We start from the raw sequence: 18,775 nt of genomic DNA on the forward strand, positions 1-18,775 counted from the left end.
GTATGAGTTGAAGTGGGACGCTGTTCCAAAGAGACGTCCCTGCATCTGAAACTCAGCGATCACCCAAGGATTGCCCGCAACGTGGAACGTTCAGGAGCACGGACAAATTTTATGAAGCTGCTTAATTAAGCAAACAAATCATTGCTTAGTAAAATCAGACCGGCCAAGACGCCACTAAATTGACATACTAAGTAAACAATAGCTAAATACCAGTCGAGAGCAATGTATATGGCAAGAAATTTGGGCCAGTAACATGTGTAAAATAAGCAAGCTATTTTCATCCTTAAGCAATTTTCTTTTCCACGTTGTTTGGGGAGCGAAGCTGTATGGGGTTTTGTACACATGAATTAAGTCATTAGAACCTAATTTGATCAACTCACCGAAGTGAGTGAATTTAGGTCTCCAACATGTAGGGATATCAAGTCAACGTGTTTCATTGGTCATTGTGTAAATCGGTCAGACGTGGCTATTTTATGGAGGCCACTGTCTGTTAATTTTGACACACAATTCATCGTTTGACATGTGCTGTGTATGTTGGGATTTTGGGGGTTGTTTTTCTGACAGATAAACTAAACACCGCCGGCTCCCATTCCCATGGCAACCAAAGGAACAACAAACTACATGCACGAGGCACTGCATCCTATTAATAGTATATTACTGGTATAAAATACAAAGAAGTTGTCCTTGAATACAAAAAGGTTGTTCTATTGGTGTTTAGGTTGAGATTGCGCTACCGGATTGAAACGGAATTAAGGAATTTTGAAAGCATCAGAAATTTCCAATTCAGGGAGAAGATTATTTAAACTTTTAGTGAACTTTAATTTAAATAGTATGGGAAAAATTACAAAACGAATGTTCTACAGCGTCCGTTAGAGGCACTGTATTGGTAATTACTCAAAATAACTGTTAGCATAAAAATGACTTAGTAACAAGCAATGGAGAGTTGTTGATAGTATAAAACATTGTGAGAAACGGCTCCCTCTGAAGTAACGTTTTTTTTTTAGAAAGAGGTAATTTTCCTCTTAAATATTTGAATTTGATTTCAGGTACTCAGAATTAGATTTTGAGGTCACGAAATCAAACATCTGAAAGCACACAAATTCGTGTCACAAGGTGTTTTTTCTTTCGTTATAATCTCGCAACTTCGATAACCAATTGAGTTCAAATTTTCACTGGTTTGTTATTTTGTGCATATGTTGAGATACACCAAGCGAGAAGACTGGTCTGTAAACAATTACCAATAGTGTCCACTGTCTTTAAAGGCATGGACACCGTTTTTGTCAAAGACCAGTTTTTCTCATTTGGTGCATCCCAACAACATATGCATACAAAAAACAATCTTTGAACATTTTGACTTAGTTGGTCTTCGAAATTACAAAAGAATTATACAAGAAAAAGCAACCTGGTTGCACAAAGTATATGTGTGCTTTCAGATGCCTAATAAAAGGCTTCAAGTCTGAAGTCTTGTAATATTTCCTCAAAACTACGTTACTCAGAGGGAGCCATTTCTCACAAAGTATGATATACTATGAACAGTTCTCAACTGCGTGTTGCAAGTTTGTTGTGCTATAACACTCGGAGTCTCCGTAGATTAGTGTGTTGTTTTGTATTGTACTATCTTAAGGTATTCATTGTATTGTCCTGCCCGCCTTCCCCTTTATTTATTTTAATCACTGCATTTCAGGTATTTACTTTGTATTGCTTTAGAATGTCCAATATGCCCCGGGTGCCAACGTATTTGGCGTAGGCTGCTTAGCTGATTCTTGTAGTAAAAACCGTTGGGTCATTTTCTGTTCCTGTTTCCTTTGAGTTCAGTTAGAGTTTTCTTTATAGTTCTGCTCATGTAATTTCCCGTAGTCATCTCCCGTAATGAGACGGCCGCAGAAAGCCCCAGAATGCCCGAGAATGTCGCAGAATACCACTGAACATTTCCCATGTGTATGGACGAAGTTATGAGTTTCTCCCGGCAATGATGTAAGTTTATTATATGACTTATTTCGATAATGTGATTTAAACCCGCCTTTGTCTTAAAGGCAGTGGACACTAATTGGTAGTTACTCAAAATAATTATTATCATAAAACCTTTCTTGATTACGAGTAATGGGGAGAGGTTGATAGTATAAAACATGTGAGAAACAGCTCCCTCTGAAGTGGCGTAGTTTTCGAGAAAGAAGTAATTTTCCACGAACTTGAATTCGAGACATCAGATTTAGAATTTGAGGTCTCGAAATCAAGCATATGAAAGCACACAACTTCGTGCAACTTCGACGACCGATTGAGCTCAAATTTTCACAGGTTTGTCATTTTATGCATATGTTGAGATACACCAACTGTGAAGACTAGTCTTTGACAATTACCAATAGTGTCCAGTGTCTTTAAAGAGTTTAATGCTTAAGTTTCACTCCGTCAGTCCACAGTTATTGCTTTGTATATTGCTGTTTAATTTTCTAAGAAAACCTCCTCTCCCGATAAACGAAGGCGAGAAAACAAGAATATTGATTTGTAGCCAGATAATATTGATAAATTACAGACAAAATGCGGTATGATTAAATATTTTTATTCGGTGACTTAAAGTCGATGTTTTGCTATATCCAGTAGGCCCTATTGTTAAATTGCTATATTTTATTGAACACAAGAATTTCTATTCGCTTACATTAAGATATATTTGAAGGATTAGGTCATAATTGCACTTGCAACCCACCCTTGTTTTGGGTTGAGGTTTAGAAACACCTGAACTATTGCCCAATCATTATTCCAGTCCATGTGTGTACTACACCTCTGTCCACAGAAAATGTACAGTTTTATGTTTCAAGTGAACTTGTTTATTCAACACTTAACTCATGATAATCAATTCAACAACACTCAATTATTAAAGGCACTTTACGCTTTTAGTTTCCCTAATGCAAGTTTAAGTTACTGCTATCTGCATGGTTGCTTCACATTATGAGAGGGCGCTATAGGGTTCAGCCTCCGGACATGATTGGACCATCTTCTGGTCACCATATTGCCAGTCCATATAATGCGAACACTATACGAGTAAAGCTTTGTAATAAACTTACATAGTCAAAATTATCTACCAATTCAATGCATTTTTATCTGCACGTGTCTTACAGCGGGGAATACAAGATACTTAACAAAAAATCATTGCTTAAAAATAACTACATTTTAATTGTCGAATTTAAACGTTCATCTCACTTGCTAGTCTTAAAATCAAGTCGGTAATTGTTGTGCGTTTGTATTTGCCGTCCGCCGGTCTGTGTACCGTTCACACTGTAGCTGAGGGGACGGCACACACATCCTCGATCCCAATGTGCCACGTGCAACCTGCATGTACGACCGTTGCATGAATGTATAATCGCACTGTGACTGTTGCATGAACGGTAGGATGTGTCTTATGCATGGCACTTGTAATAGGCAGCACTGGTAGACATGGACAATGACGAACGACCCTTCACCAAGCCTTCACCAACTCCCTTATTGTTGGCATAAATATTTGCAATAGACAAATTGCGCGGCTGATGTTTACATTTCACGTGACTTATAGTGGATACTAGGCAACGTCGTTTTGTCAGGTGGCAAATACGTGCAAAAACTACTAATACAGTATAGGATCTATTTGTCGTAAATAATAAAACACCGTTAAGCCCGGTTAATACTTCCTGCGAATGAGCCCGGTTCATACTTCCTGGATGAACCGGGCTTAAGGCATCCTAAGCCTTGTGTTATGTTGTGAAGAAATTGATTTTAAATAACATTGCAGTTGGCCCATTACTAAAAAATTGTTTAATTTGAGATATTCACAACCGGTTTCGGAAGACGGCTATTTATTTTGTACCACACTACAAAGAGTATTTTAAACAATTTGAAGCATTTGAGACTTGATGAATTTCAAATAGACAATGGAATCACACAGTTTTCTGGATGATTTCAGCTTGAAAATTGTTACATTCTAGTGTTGACGAATTAGTGTACGATCGCGCTCCCCCTCCCTAATGACAAACCAATTCCTACTATACTAAGAGCAATGCCCGCCCCCCTCTGTGCCCCGCCCCCTCACCACACCCACCAACAAAATCTTGGCTATACCGCTGATAACTTTCAATGCAGAGCTCCCATCACATGCTTGAGCTGTCTTTATCCTATCTTTCTGAACATTTTGCAAAAAGTCTTGTTAAAGACCGTCTTGTTAATAACCGTTTAAAACCTCTTCTCCCCGCGACCTGAGAGAGAGTGTCCATGGGTGGAATACCCGCAATTCCAAACCAAATTCTACTCATCCAATGAGAACCTCCCGTTTTAAAAACAGTCCGGTCCCTTTTTTTTTACTTTACTATTTGACATAAATAATGTTGTGTTTTAGTAGTTTTTTTTAATAGTTTTGTCTATATCTGTTACTTTCTGAGCTTACCGTGGAGGATGCTATTCCTATCCCAATTTCACAAAACAACTTCCACCACGTGACCGCCAACTGTTGCGCGGCCCTTTTCAATCCCAAACAGGCACAACGATGATTGCGTTTTATTTACAGTCCATACTCGGCGTAATGAGTAAGTATTCTTATGCAGCCTCATTGAATATTACTTCTACTCTTGATTCCCACTCGAGACTTTATTATATAATATATTTATTTATTTATTGTGTACACTCAGTGTGGTCAAGATAACACTGTTTATACAAATTATATATACAGAAAAGTAACCATTAAAGGCATTGGACAATTTGGTACTCACAATATATAATTAGCATACAATATTGTACTTCGTAAAGAGGATAAAACACTGTGATAATGGTCCTCTCTGAAGTAAAGTAGTTTAATAGGGAAAGGAATTTCTCCCTAAAGTACTTAAAATACTTGAATCGGAGAATTACGTCAGGTCTGAGCCTCTTTGAGAGTGTTTTTTGTGTGTGTGTTTTTTGTTTTTTTTTGTTTTTTTTTTGGGGGGGGTCTTTAATTAATTTTATTTAAACTTTAATGACCAATAATGAGCCCAAGTTCCACATATTTGTAGGGAGTGCTTTTTTATGCATATCATATTCGGCTATATATACCAACTGTGTTCACTGGTCTTTGACAACTACATAAAGTGTCCGGTGCCTTTCAAGGGAAGGTACACGTTTGGTAATTACTCGAAACAAATATTAACTTAACAACTTACTTGGTAATAGCAATGGAAAGCTGTTGATGGTATAAAACATTGTGGGAAACGACTCCCTCTGAAGTAGCGTAATTTTTGAGAAAGGGGTAATTTAAAAGCAGGACAGTTCTTTTCTCAACTGAGAAGTCTCCCGAACCTCCGATTATCTACTCCGCGGTAGTAGAATATAGCAAGACAGTTCTCTATAAGAACAAACTCTACCTGGCAAGTAGATACACACAGTGTTACCGCAAACCAAATATACAGTGATACCTCACCATGCAATGCCTCAAATCCTATATAGGTAATTTCTCACTAAAATAATTAAAGACTTCTAGCTAGAAGTCTTTTATTCCTATCTGAAAGCACACAAGTTCGTCCAACAAGGGTGTATTTTCCTTTATCATTTTCTCGCAACTTCGATGACCGATTGAGCCCAAATTTCCACAGGCTTGTTATGTAATGCTTATAATGGGATACACCAAGTGAGAAGACTTTTGTTCCCAAATACTATACGTGTACAGTGCCATTAAGGTGGTAACCAAATCAAATCCAAAACTAAAATCCAACTTCTGCCGGTCTTATCTTCATTTCTGTTTGATAGAAAGAGTTACTTTGGTAGCCCGCGGTACCCCATATGACTCCCTGACCGGTGATGGCCACCGACCCTGGATACGGGACGTATACTCCGTTCAGGTTACTCATATCACACGCGTTATACCACCAGGCACCTAGCATTGTTTGTGCACATTGCCTGCCACTATCCAAATCGTTGTCCCTGTCGTGGGTTGACCATGCCATTCCGTGATGAATTGTCGTTAAAGAATCACCTAAAAACATAACAGGACACAAGCTGGTGAAAAAAGGTCTGAATTTTGGATGTATTTTGAATGCCAACAAACATTAACACAACAATGTCCAGATTGATAGTACGTATTCAGAGCTGATGCTCGCATTGTCCGCACCCATGCTAGCCATTGATCTGTTGTGAATAATATCAATGTTATAAACATCAACAATAAATTTTATCCGAGGACAACATGCACTGTTGTCAATATGTTTGTCGTTTGTTTTGGACACACGTACTTACCAGCTGTTCCAGTGTAAGACCCGACAGAGAGTCGGTACAAATCACCTTCGTCCGTAATAGAGAATTCATCGTAACTGTGTCATGAGAAAAACAAGTAAAAAACCCTGATTATAGCACAATTATTTTCTTTTGTAATCCTAACCAAAAAAAAACAAAAAAAAAACAGCAACAACAACACCAACATCAACTACAGCAACAGCCATGGGCGTCAATCAGGGGAGGGGGACATGTCCCCCCCACCTTTTGGAGGGTGGGGGACACAATATCAAATGTCCCCCCCCCCCCACCTTTTGACCACCTTTATCATGAAGCCCAAGTTTTGCACTGTGTAAGACGAAACCCCGTGTCCCTATATGGGCATTAATCATGTGATCAAAGGATGACACAATATTCCCCCTCAAAATTGGCCCTAGATTGCATCACAGCGCGTCTACAATTGCAAAATTTTCCCGGGCCCTTAATCGGGCCCGCACCCCGAGCCGTAAAGGCTTCTCACACGCATGCTCCATCGTGAACCCAACCCCACCCAACCCATTTTCGAAGGGTGAAAGCACAGTATCATATGTTCCCCAAGTCTTTTGACCACCTTTATCATGAAAATCGTGTTTTGCACTGAGGAACTGTGGAGCACTGGAACACAATATTCACACAGCTCATTGTTCTGTTTCGTTTGCCATTTGGCCGTTAAATGGCCTAAATATTGCACCACAGAGCAGCTAAATACACAAAATTTTCCCGGGCCCTTTACCGGGCCCGGACCCATGCCGTAAAGGTTTAACACTCACGTGCTCACTCTTTGACAGGTTTTCCCCTAAAACTCGGTTCATAAGATCCACACTAAGATGCTGTCAACCCAAAAGATTCTACTGCTGCTCACATTTTACAGATGTTCTGTTCCGTTCTGTATGCCTCTTATTGGCCTAAGATTGCACCACAGAGCATCTAGAATGCAAAATTTCCCCGGGCCCTTCAGCGGGCCCGGACCCATGCCGTCAAGGTTTCACACTTACTGGCTCACTCTATGACAGTTTTTCTCCTAAAACTTGGTTCATAGAGATCCGCACTTGAAGATGCTGACAATCCAAAAGGTGCTACTGCTGCTCACATTTTTACAGATGTTCTGTTCCATTTTGACATCTGAGAGGGGGAACATCACCCCGCAGATTCACTAGATTGCACTAGAGAGCATCTACGGGCTAAAAAAGTCCACGGGGCCCTAAAGCGGGCCCCGGACCCCACGCAGTAAATATGATGTCCCCCCCCCAACGTTTCAAGACGGATTGACGCCCATGGCAACAGCAACTACAAAAAAACAACAACAACAACAGAAACAGCAACAACAGCAGCAGCAACAACAATAATAATAATAATTGTAATCTTAACAACAACAACAAAAACAACATCAACTACAGCAACAGCAACTACAAAAAAACAGAAACAGCAACTACAGCAACAGCAGCAACAAAAACAACAACAACAGCAACAACATCAACAACAGCAACAACAACATCAACAACAACATCATCATTATCATCAACATTATCATCAACAACATCATCAACAACAACATCAACAACAACATCAACAACAACATCAACAACATCAACAACAACATCATCAACAACAACAACAACATCAACAACAACAGCAGCAACATCATCAACAACATCATCAACAACAACATCAACAACAACATCAACAACAACATCAACAAAATCATCAACAACATCATCAACAACAACATTAACAACATCAACAACATCAACATCACAACAAGTGTACCATGACGTACAGTGCGTATAGAGCATTGCCAACCCAATCTTTGACGATAACAATGAGCTCATAGCGACGCTGATTAGACAACAGGTGTAGGTCGTCATTGCCTAACCAAAACTCTCTGGTGAGGTCGCCAAACCCTGCTTTGTAGTCCGCCCAGGACAAGTAAAAGTCTTGGGAACCATCAACTCGACGTTGGAACACCTGTGGAAGTTATATCATGATACTTGTGAGTTATTAAAGTAGTTTTTCTCAATATTCTAATTTTCACGATCGAAGCTTTATATCATGACGTATGACGGTGTCCTACAACTTTCAATAATAATAATATCCTTTAAAACGTCGTAAAGAGGGAGCGTGTGTATTGATAATCTTTGATTGCGAAATTAAATAATAATAATAATAATAATAATAATCGTATTAATAACGCGCCTTTTGCCAAAGGATACAAAGCGCCAGGTATTATTACTGCAAGGAGTGGGTCGAATTTTGAGATATAGACCTAATCCTTAAGCACCATGTAATGGTTTACAAGGTGCTGTGGCGCAATATGCTGCCAATCCAGCCAGGAACACCGGGGCGAACCCCTTCTCTTTTCGATAAGTGCACTGGGTTCTTTTACATGCGTTTACACAACACATGGGACCAACGGCTTTACGTCCCATCCGAAGGACGAAGCAATGGTTATGTGTCTTGCTTAAGGACACAAGTGTCACGGCTGGATTGAATTCGGTGCTCTTAACCGCTCGGCCACGACACTTCCAAATTGTTGTACATCCTAACCATAAGACGTCGATGTTAAAGGCACTCAAAAAGGTTGCACAAAAACTCATTGTTAGCATAAAAATGTACTTGGTAACAAGCAACGGAGAGCTGTTGAAAGCATAAAACATTGTGAGAAACGGCTCGCTCTGAAGTAACGTAGTTTTTGAGAAGAGGTAATTTGTCACTCAAATAAGACTTCAGCTGAAGCCTTTTCCAGACATCTGAAAGCACACAAACATGTTGTACCACAAGGGTATCATTATTCTCATTCTCTGCAATTTATATATGACCAATTGAGTCCATTTTTATAAAGATTTATTTATGCATATGTTGGGATACACTTAGTAAGAATACTGTTCTTTAAGAATTACCAAAGGTGTCCAGGGGTGGATTTCACAAGTAGTTAAGACTTGTCTCATCTTGAGTTTTATAAGACGAGTTAAGTTTTTAATAAGAGTCACATGACTAAGTTGGGACTATCTTTCTAAAATCGACCTCAGTGCTTTAACCATAAAAGGCTGAGTAAAAAGTTGGGAAAGCTACCGTCTATGTACAGCCAAATGCCAGGGCTGCGTCTTGACCCAATACGTCAGTGATCGATAGTAAGTAATAGTGTACTGCGCTCGGCTGTTAGCGCTCTCATTTTGACATCGAAATGAATGCGAGACCAACGGTTCACCCGTACCACGTGACCACCAGGATCATGACGTAGGCTATAGTCAAATCTCTGGGGTAAATTCAAGTGTGACGTCAGATGTTCAGCTAGCCTGAACATCTGACGTCACACTTCGAGCTCGTTAATGCCAGATAGTGGTCTCAAGCCTTGGTCGATCCCCGTCCATCTTCACCTGTCACCTAGGTTTATATGCAGACAACCGAAAGTGCAGCTGCCAAACGACACCTCGGACCAATCAAAACACATAAAAAACTCACGTCACTGCACGTGTATCCAATGAAATTGCTGGTTCTGAAAAGCAAGTACCTGTCTTTATCCTTGCGGATAAAAACAAACCGTGTCTAATGTTCAGCTAGCTCGCTAGTCAGTCAAGTTTGATAAATCATGCGATTTACAACCGACTGGCAGTACATTATCCAATACCGATCACTGCTGTACACGACTGGAACTTGCGTCACTTACCGTCCAACCGCCACCAGCATTTACCATTTCACAGTACACTGAGAGTGGTTGATCTCGACCTTCAACATTGATGTTGTACACCCCACTGATTGTCTCACCCATCATTAATAAATCGTAGCAGTCTTTCCCTTTCATAGCTGTAACATATTGAAATTAAAGTGTCTGAAACATTAGGCAATTTAAATTTCCGATGGGGCAAAGCCTATGGAACACCAGTGCAAAGATTAAATTTTAAATTGGCCATGGTGCTAACGCGGGCTTTGGACAATATAATTCCAGTAAGACAGTTCTCTAAGAACAAATTCTACCTGGAAAGTAGAAACACATTTGGTGTAACCGCAAACCAAATATATTTTGATACCTCACCATGCAATGCTTCACATCATAAATGAGTTGGTTTTGTTTATACTTTCTTACCTTCCACGGGTCTGATTTTCATCTCTGCGAACTTCATTGAGTGGTAAAGATCTAGCCACGCGCCCCAGACCACACCCTGCCCAACATAAGGTACATAATCTGTGTTGATGTATGGGCAGTTCAAGCAGGCATATATACATGCTTTGTACCACCAGGGGCCTAAGTAGGTCTGGGCACAGTGTCTGAAGTCATCGTCATTGTCCCGATCCTTCGTGGAGAAAGGTTGACTATTGGTTGGGCCCAAGGAGTCACCTAAGACACAAATGAACAGTGAATAGGATGTCAAGCAGGTTTCCTTCCAGAATAACGTTAAAGGGAATTGATACCTTTTGTAAATCAAGTTGGGACATACAGGGTTTTTTGACAAATATTCATTGAAAATCGCAGAAAACTGTTTTCAGGAAAGTCGCGTCATAAGTTGTAGATGCTCATTATTAATGTTCGTCTTTTGAAACGAAAACACTTTCTTTACATTACTCATTTTGATGGTTTTTCTCATTCTCAAAGCGTACAACACCTCAGTAATAATATTTTAAGGGAAGCTTTCTACCATCATTATCTTAAATCTGTAACCACGATGTTCTGTATTGTTAAAAAGTACCCAAACCCATACAGTCTTGACTGTAATAAGAACAGGATCGGTTGCAGTCAGAGAGACCAATCATGTTGTATGCATCCATAGCACATGAGCGAAAACAATAAACACAAACCAACAAGCCGTTCTTCTAAAATCCACCACTTCTTAAAACATTGTTATCATAACATGGTGTACATAAACCATGTTTATATTTTTATCCATACAAAGTTAGGTTCACACAATAATAGCAAGTATCGTATTCATTTGTTCTAGTAATCCCCAATCCGCTCCAGTTATCGTTTTTAAGACTAAACGTTTTGATTAGTATTGGTGGAACGCTTGCGTTTATAGCGTAGAGAGCTTTTGCACACGATGTCATTTCATGAGGGCGCCCTCACATAATGAGGTCAAAAAGCGAACGTACATTGGCCAAACCTGTGCGCCGCGCGTACAAATCGGTGTGTTTTGATTGTTTCGTCATCGATTTACCTCTAAGATGGCGGCTAGATGACGTCAATGCAGGGTCTATTTCAAATTTTGACCTAAGTGTGAACAAACCTGCATCATATGATCCATAGAATGTACCGATGTCCAACCTATACAGGTTACTCTCCGTGTCCACTCTGAAGTGTCCATATTTGACGGCCATGCTGACCAGTGAAAACGATTGCATCTCAATCCGTAACTGATAAACCCGGTCTGATGTTAGCTCGTTGAGGGCGTCGTTACCCAACCAGAAGTTTTTTGTGAGGTCACCGAACCCTGCTTTGTATTCCGCCCAGGTCAAGTCGAAGTCTTGCGAATTGTCCACACGCCTCTGAAAGACCTAGTGATTGTGAAAAATAAATAACAGTTACCGTTAGATGGCGCTGTTTCTATATTAGGAGCAGAGCCGTATATGGGTGCACCCCACCAAATAGGAGAAAACAGAGCGTCGAGCTCATTAATATTTTGTAGGCACTGAAAATATTCTATTTTAGACAGATTTGAGAGCCCCCAGAAAGTGTTTCAGTGTAAAAATGTTGCCCAAATGTGACCTGTGGGTTGTTGACTTCTAGCTTGAGGTATTTTGGATGACATAGGCCCTGAAATAAATGGTCCTATTTGCTGAGAGGTGTAGGGACATTTTTCAAGATTGATGCTCGGACGTTTTGAAAATTAGACCTGTGAAGGGGTGTTTTTACTTGGAGGGAGAATAACTCGACGGGGTCAGGGACTCCCCATATAAATTGAGCAGATAATAAAAGTTCAAGAGTCAATCAATAATTTTCCCTTTCAAGTTAAAAGCTGTGAGACTTTTAAGTATTTGTTGTGTACTTTTTTATATTTAGCATTTTGCACTGTGTGCTTTGGGAGACTATTCGGTGGGGTGAACCCATATTGAGAGAGTTACGACAACTCGCGATTAGAAGCCATTTATTTCCCCAAGAAAAGCATGGGCGAACACGGGGTGCCAAACTAGTCTGCCCATTTAGCTGTGCTTCATTTGGAGACAACATGGCGTTCAGCAACCACGTAACCAAAGAAAACTGGTCCCTCCTTGTCGCAATACACAGCTCTGACTAGGAGCAAGCTTCAGTCAGGGGCCACTTAGAACTATCCATGTTTTATCAATTACTGATCTTATAAAAAGGAAATAAAAACACAAGGATGATTTTTGAAAATTGAAAATTGATTCTCAATTAAACGATTTTGTTGTTATTGCATGCGGTATGGTTGGTTTGGTCAAAAATATTTTCTGAACATCTAACCAAAAAACGTTGCGATATTATGGCCTTAAATTATCACTACTGTTGTTTTGGAGAGCTGCCTTTTGGCGTCATGCTGGTTGCAACCTTTGACACAATGGCGATCAATGGCGATTGTAGCGGAATATTTTGCACAAAGTCTGCTAATTATCTGAATGTAGGTTTTTGTGACGTTGACTTCTGCAACCGTGGACCTCCTATTGTCTCTCTTTTGTTTATACAAAAAAAAATTGTTTGTGCAATAGCTCCCATTGGTTTTGTACACGTTTTCTAACTGTCGACCTTTCACTGGACTCTCTCGTGTGATTTGTTAAAGGCCACCGGTTTGAACTTGTACTACTCTTGTACGCACCACGAAACAGGGCATAAAGCCTGGAGTACATCGAAATTATTGATACAGACAACAACAAAACTGAAGTGTAAAAAAAATAGAACCGGGTGGTTAGCGAATAAACGTTTCTATCAGTATGCTCTGATTGTCTTCAAGAGAAATAGATATACACATGTTTGAAACTTACATGTTGTGGAGAAAGAATAACTATAAATATGAATAGTAGATTAGCGGGGACAACCATGTGTAAAATCTCTTTTGAGGGAGTGTTGGCTCTGAAAAGAGCCAGTGTCCACATTGATATCCACTAAAAACAATGTATCTATTTAAATATCTGACCGGTCTCGTCCGTCTGTATGTCCTTGTCTAGTCCTAGTCCTGCTGTCCATTGGTAAATTTTTAAAAAGGCACTATGCTTCAAATTTTCACTGCATGTTGGTAATAACTCAACGGGGTATCTTTAGCCATGTTATAGTATGTTTCAATTTTGTAGCCAGTATAATGGTTGAATTGCATTTGATGCTTTTGTTGTTGCCAATAATGGAATAAATGTCTAAACACAATGGTGGTACCACAAACCACTCTTAGCTATACTTTCACAGTGAATACCTTTAAACCCTACAAACACATTTAAGTACAAAGTATAGCATTCGCTGAAGGAGCTTATGTCTAAACATAACTTACCGTCCAACCCCCCTCATCTGAATCCATATCACAGTAGACTTGCAAAGATCCAGTCCGCCTCGCTGGGTACACAGTGTACTCACCGCTGATGCTTAAGGGTGAATTAGTTTGAATGTCCCAGCAGTCGATTGGTTGAAACTCTAAAAGTCAAAGGGAAAAAATTAAAAAATTAAAGGCACTATAGTTATACGTCTTTTAACTTTCCTATATGGAACCTTACAAATGAATGCACATCCCAGAAGCAAAGTCTATAGCGCATTTATTTGGGAGGTTTTCAAGAGATAATTGCCAGGGAAAGAAGTATGATGCAATTTCGTTTGCATAAATTGACTAGACTATATAAGTAGAAACAAACATTGGTACCTTGCCACACTCATGAACTAACCACGATCACAAACAATAACCATTAAATTAAAAACACAGCGTCCGAATTGTAAACTCAGTGTTTTCTCGAGTTTGGTGAAAACACCACAGGCATAGTACTCAAACGTCCTGTTGGACGGGGGGATTTGAACCCACAACCTTTGCAATTCTAGAGCAGTGTCACCACCGAGTTTTCCCCGTAGCTAGAGGCAGTTCGAAGCCTATGTTTAGCAGCAGGTACTTCAGCGATTTAAAATGTGTTTACTTTGTAGGTATTTTCATTTTGGTTGACCGGGAAAATCAAGATGATGTAAACAGATGAGGTAATGAACCAGAACAAAAGCGTAATTGACCAATCTGCTGATGACATATGAAGCAAACAAGTGTGATAATTCATTATTCTTGATGCAAGAGAGCTGTTTAGCAAGAACCAACACACACCAATTAAAAATGTTTTTACCTGTTGTAGTCGGTGCTGCAGTAGTCGGTGCTGCAGTAGTCGGTGCTGCAGTAGTCGGTGCTGCAGTAGTCGGTGCTGCAGTAGTCGGTTCTGCAGTAGTCGGTTCTGCAGTAGTCGGTGCTGCAGTAGTCGGTGCTGCAGTAGTTGGTGCTGCAGTAGTTGGTGCTGCAGTAGTCGGTGCTGCAGTAGTCGGTGCTGCAGTAGACGGTGCTGCAGTAGACGGTGCTGCAGTAGTCGGTGCTGCAGTAGACGGTGCTGCAGTAGTCGGTGCTGCAGTAGTCGGTGCTGCAGTAGTCGGTGCTGCAGTAGTCGGTGCTGCAGTAGTCGGTGCTGCAGTAGTCGGTGCTGCAGTAGTCGGTGCTGCAGTAATCGGTGCTGCAGTAGTCGGTGCTGCAGTAGTCGGTGCTGCAGTAGTCGGTGCTGCAGTAGTTGTTATCTGTGTTGTGATTAAAAGCATTATTTCGAACACATTATTTGAAAATGTTGAAAAAACTATCCCCTGGAAACTGGGTTGAATAGGTGGTCATTGTTTAAATGAGAATTGCTAGTCTTTATTTTTTGTTTGGCAAAGTAGAAGGAAAGAGACCATCAACATGAACTAGGTCCAGTGACATTTAGGTACACCTTTGTGGCTACATTTAGGTACATCTTAGGGGCTGCATTTAGGCCGGGTGACATTTAGGTACAATTTGGGGCTACATTTAGGTTGGGCGACATTTAGGTAAAACTTTGATGCTACATTTAGGTCGGGTAACAATTAGGTACATTTTGAGGGCTACATTAAGGTCGGGTGACATCTAGGTACTACTTTTGGAATACAACTAGGTCGGGCGACATTTGGGTACTTACTGTTGGGCTACACTTACGTACATCTTTGGGACTACTTATGGTCGGGTGACATAACGATACTACTTTGGGGCTACAACTAGGTCCGGTGGCATTTGGGTACAACTTTTTGCCTACATTTAGGTTGGACGACATTCAGGTTAAACTTTGAGGCTAAATTAAGGTCGGGCAACAATAAGGTACGTTTTGGGAGCTACATTAAGGTCGGATGACATCTAGGTACTACTTTTGGGCTACATTTACTTAGGTAATTATTGGGCTATATTTAGGCCGGGTGGGGACAACATTTAGGTCGGGCAACCATTTTGCGGATTCTGGGCTAAATTTAGGTCAGGACAAAATTTGTGGCCCTGGCTACATTAGGGAGCCGCACAGTTGATATGCAGTGGTCAAACGCATTTGTTGAGTTTAAATATACTGCTTTATTAAATATTCACTACACTGCCTCTGTTTATAGAGCCTTAGAAAGGCTAAAAATAACTATTGTTTCTGTGTTCTACTGATCAAAATAAGTCTCGAATCAGCTAGTATTTATCATAGCTTGAATTATGTAAGAGAATGAGTAAGCTATTTAATTCCCTTTCGTTTGCGGCTGTTGTGCAGAGTGCTCAGGTTTCATTTTAACTACATTTTTTATGATAAGGGCTCTTGCAGACACTTTTTATGACCATAAGATGAAAATTATACCACTATAATGGACGCTCTTATAGTAAGTCATCACCCGAATAAGAATGATTATAATTTGAATATTGGTGTTAACTTGGTGTTCCTACTGAACCCCTCAATGAACCACATTAAACCTTCATACAGTTGGTCCTCTTTGAGTTAGAACATGTAAGCAATAATTACATGCGGCTTCTTTGATCGCAATCTGCATTATTAAACATACTGGTTCAATAATCCAAATACCACATGACATTGACACTAAAGTTGACTGTTTATACCCAAACAAAGAAAAAACAAACGTAGAAATTTCTATACAGCTTATTGCTATGGCAACGAATCATTTCCGTATTGGGATTTGATGTTGTTTAACTCGACGTAAATGAACAGGGTTTTCCATGTATTCTGGTTGTGAAGCCAATGACTGTCTACCAAGCGAACATAATCACTTTCTAGCAAAAACTAATGAAGGAAGGATGCCTTTTAGGCAGTCTTTTCGTTTGAAATTAATTTCCTTTTTAGATGTCGATACTCGTGTTTAATGTACGTGTGTAAGTAATCATCATCAATGCTACTTTGTAAAAGCACGTACTGGTCAAATAGCAATCAAATATTTTACTACAAGACGACATGATAAATTATGATATGCTTTAGTTTAAGACTTTTCATTAATCCAGGCATCTCTTTGAAGGGAAAGTATTATGGTTTTGGAGCCGTCTTGTTGATCCTATATAAATGTAGATAGTGCAATCAAACTATCACCTGCAAATTTCTAGCAAAATTTGGAAGCGGTTTTGAGATTTCGCCGAAAATATAGAAGCGGTTCATGCATGACCAATATTCTGTATTCGAAATACATTTCCTGAGACGTTTCTCAAACTCAAATTCAATTTGGGGCGGGGTATCAATAAAGGTTTTAACATAACCACATTACCTCAAAATGCTTTTTACTATCGAAAGCTACTGGCTATTCTGGTTCGATTCCAGAGACAGACAAACTGTGAATAACTCGACGATGTACCTTGGCATGAACTCCAAACAATATGCAGGATTCTTGAAATGTTTAAATATTTACTTACAGCCATTATACACTTTCGATAAACAGTATGGTCCAAGGCCCACACTTCGTGTATCACAACTTATATATAAAATAACAAACCTGTGAAAATTTGGGCTCAATCGGTCATCGGAGTCGGGAGAAAATAACGGGAAAAAACACTCTTGTTTCCGCACGTTTCGCCGTGTCATGACATAAATCCGTAATTCTCGCTATCGAGAATTGATATTGTTTTAATGTTTTCTCAAAAGGTAAAGCATTTCATGGAACAATATTTCAAGAGAAGTCTTTCGCCATTACCTTTTGTAAGCCCTGTAAGTTATTTGTAAATCTGTTAACCTTTTTTGTTTTTGCTGTACCGAAAGTGTATAATGGCTTTAAAAATAACCTATTTATTTGTTTATTTGTTTATTTATTTATTTTTAATCAACACATCCAACAACACAATAGCGCCAATAAAAGGATAAATGCAAAAAAAAGAGGAAAAATAATATCCAGTATTAGATGTTAAACATTGCACGCATTCGTCCATTCATCAACAGAAAAGCATGTGAAGATGCAATTAGAACGATCGTTGCATCTAGACTGGACTATGCCAACTCGCTACTGCATGGAGTCAACTTATCCAGTATCCAGCGTCTCCAGAGAGTTCAGAACCGTGCGGCTAAACTCATATTCATGGCCCGGAAATATGATCACGTGACCCCTCTGCTGAAAGAATTACATTGGCTCCCGGTACAACAACGAATCACCTTTAAGATCCTGACCCTCGTCTACAAGTCTCTTCATGGTAAAGCTCCCACCTATCTTGACTCACTCATCACACAATATCATTCTGCTCGACCCGGTCTTCGCTCAAGTTCAGACTGTACTTTGCCAAACAGTAAAGCCGGTGATAATGCATTTCAGACATTTGCACCTTGTCTTTGGAATAATATCCCCCAATCTGTCCGCCAGTTGCCATCACTAGATGCGTTTAAGAGAGCCATAAAAACCCTCCTGTTTGACTAATAGCTTTAACTTATCTGTTATGTATATTGTACTACTCTGTAAAGCGCTCTGAAACCATGTCCATGTGTATAGAGCGCTATATAAGTACCTGTATTATTATTATTATTATTATTATTATTATTATTATTATTATTAAGGAAAACCCAAATGGAGAAAAACTACGCTATCGGAGACTGAAAATCCAATCCACATGCACGGCTCCGGACTGAGGTGAAAAGCAGGGCAAGGAGGACTGAGCAAGCCAGGGGTCGATTTCACAAAGAGTTAGGACTAGTCCTAACTTAGGACTAGTCCTGGGAGATATTCAAATCTTTAGGCTAGTCCTAAAGTTAGGACGCATTACTCGTCCTAACTCGAAATAAGACTAGTCTTGACTCTTTGTGAAATCCATCCCGGCGTTATAGGATTTTGAAAAAAAAAATTAGAACAAATTGTCGGCCATGACATGAGTCCATTTCACTGGGAATTTAGATGTATGTAACACAATTTTCAGCTTTATTATATAGTCGTCTTAGAGAAAAAAAAGTGAAAATCACAGCTGAGAAATGTTTTCAGGAGAGTTGTGTACCTCAGCTAGTATAGGTTTTCTCGGTCAATTTCGGAAAATGAGCAGCCAATTTAACCACCAGCCTATTATATTTCGCACGAAATCGAATGCTACGAAAAAAAGGTCATTCGATTTCATTTTAAGACTAGTCAAATCTACTTTGACGT

The 18,775-nt window shown here is 39.7% G+C and overlaps 2 protein-coding genes across 2 annotated transcripts; one reads left to right on the forward strand and one right to left on the reverse strand.

The window, feature by feature from the left end:
* Positions 1 to 5,567: 5,567 nt before the first annotated feature.
* LOC117294289 (fibrinogen gamma chain-like) lies at positions 5,568 to 15,356 on the reverse strand. Its single transcript, XM_033776650.1, has 9 exons — positions 15,334 to 15,356; positions 14,485 to 14,507; positions 13,662 to 13,801; positions 11,457 to 11,724; positions 10,322 to 10,573; positions 9,905 to 10,041; positions 8,018 to 8,205; positions 6,226 to 6,299; positions 5,568 to 5,965 (listed from the first exon to the last, which is right to left on the reverse strand). Exons 1-9 carry the CDS (start codon positions 15,354 to 15,356, stop codon positions 5,694 to 5,696), a joined length of 1,377 nt encoding a protein of 458 aa, XP_033632541.1. The 3' UTR covers positions 5,568 to 5,693.
* Positions 15,357 to 17,554: 2,198 nt separating this feature from the next.
* LOC117294290 lies at positions 17,555 to 18,061 on the forward strand. Its single transcript, XM_033776651.1, has one exon. The coding sequence runs from the start codon at positions 17,555 to 17,557 to the stop codon at positions 18,059 to 18,061; it is 507 nt and encodes a 168-aa protein (XP_033632542.1).
* The last annotated feature ends 714 nt before the right edge of the window (positions 18,062 to 18,775 follow it).

This window comes from Asterias rubens, chromosome 9, assembly GCF_902459465.1.
Source record: "Asterias rubens chromosome 9, eAstRub1.3, whole genome shotgun sequence".
In the NCBI taxonomy this organism is placed as follows: Eukaryota; Metazoa; Echinodermata; class Asteroidea; order Forcipulatida; family Asteriidae; genus Asterias; species Asterias rubens.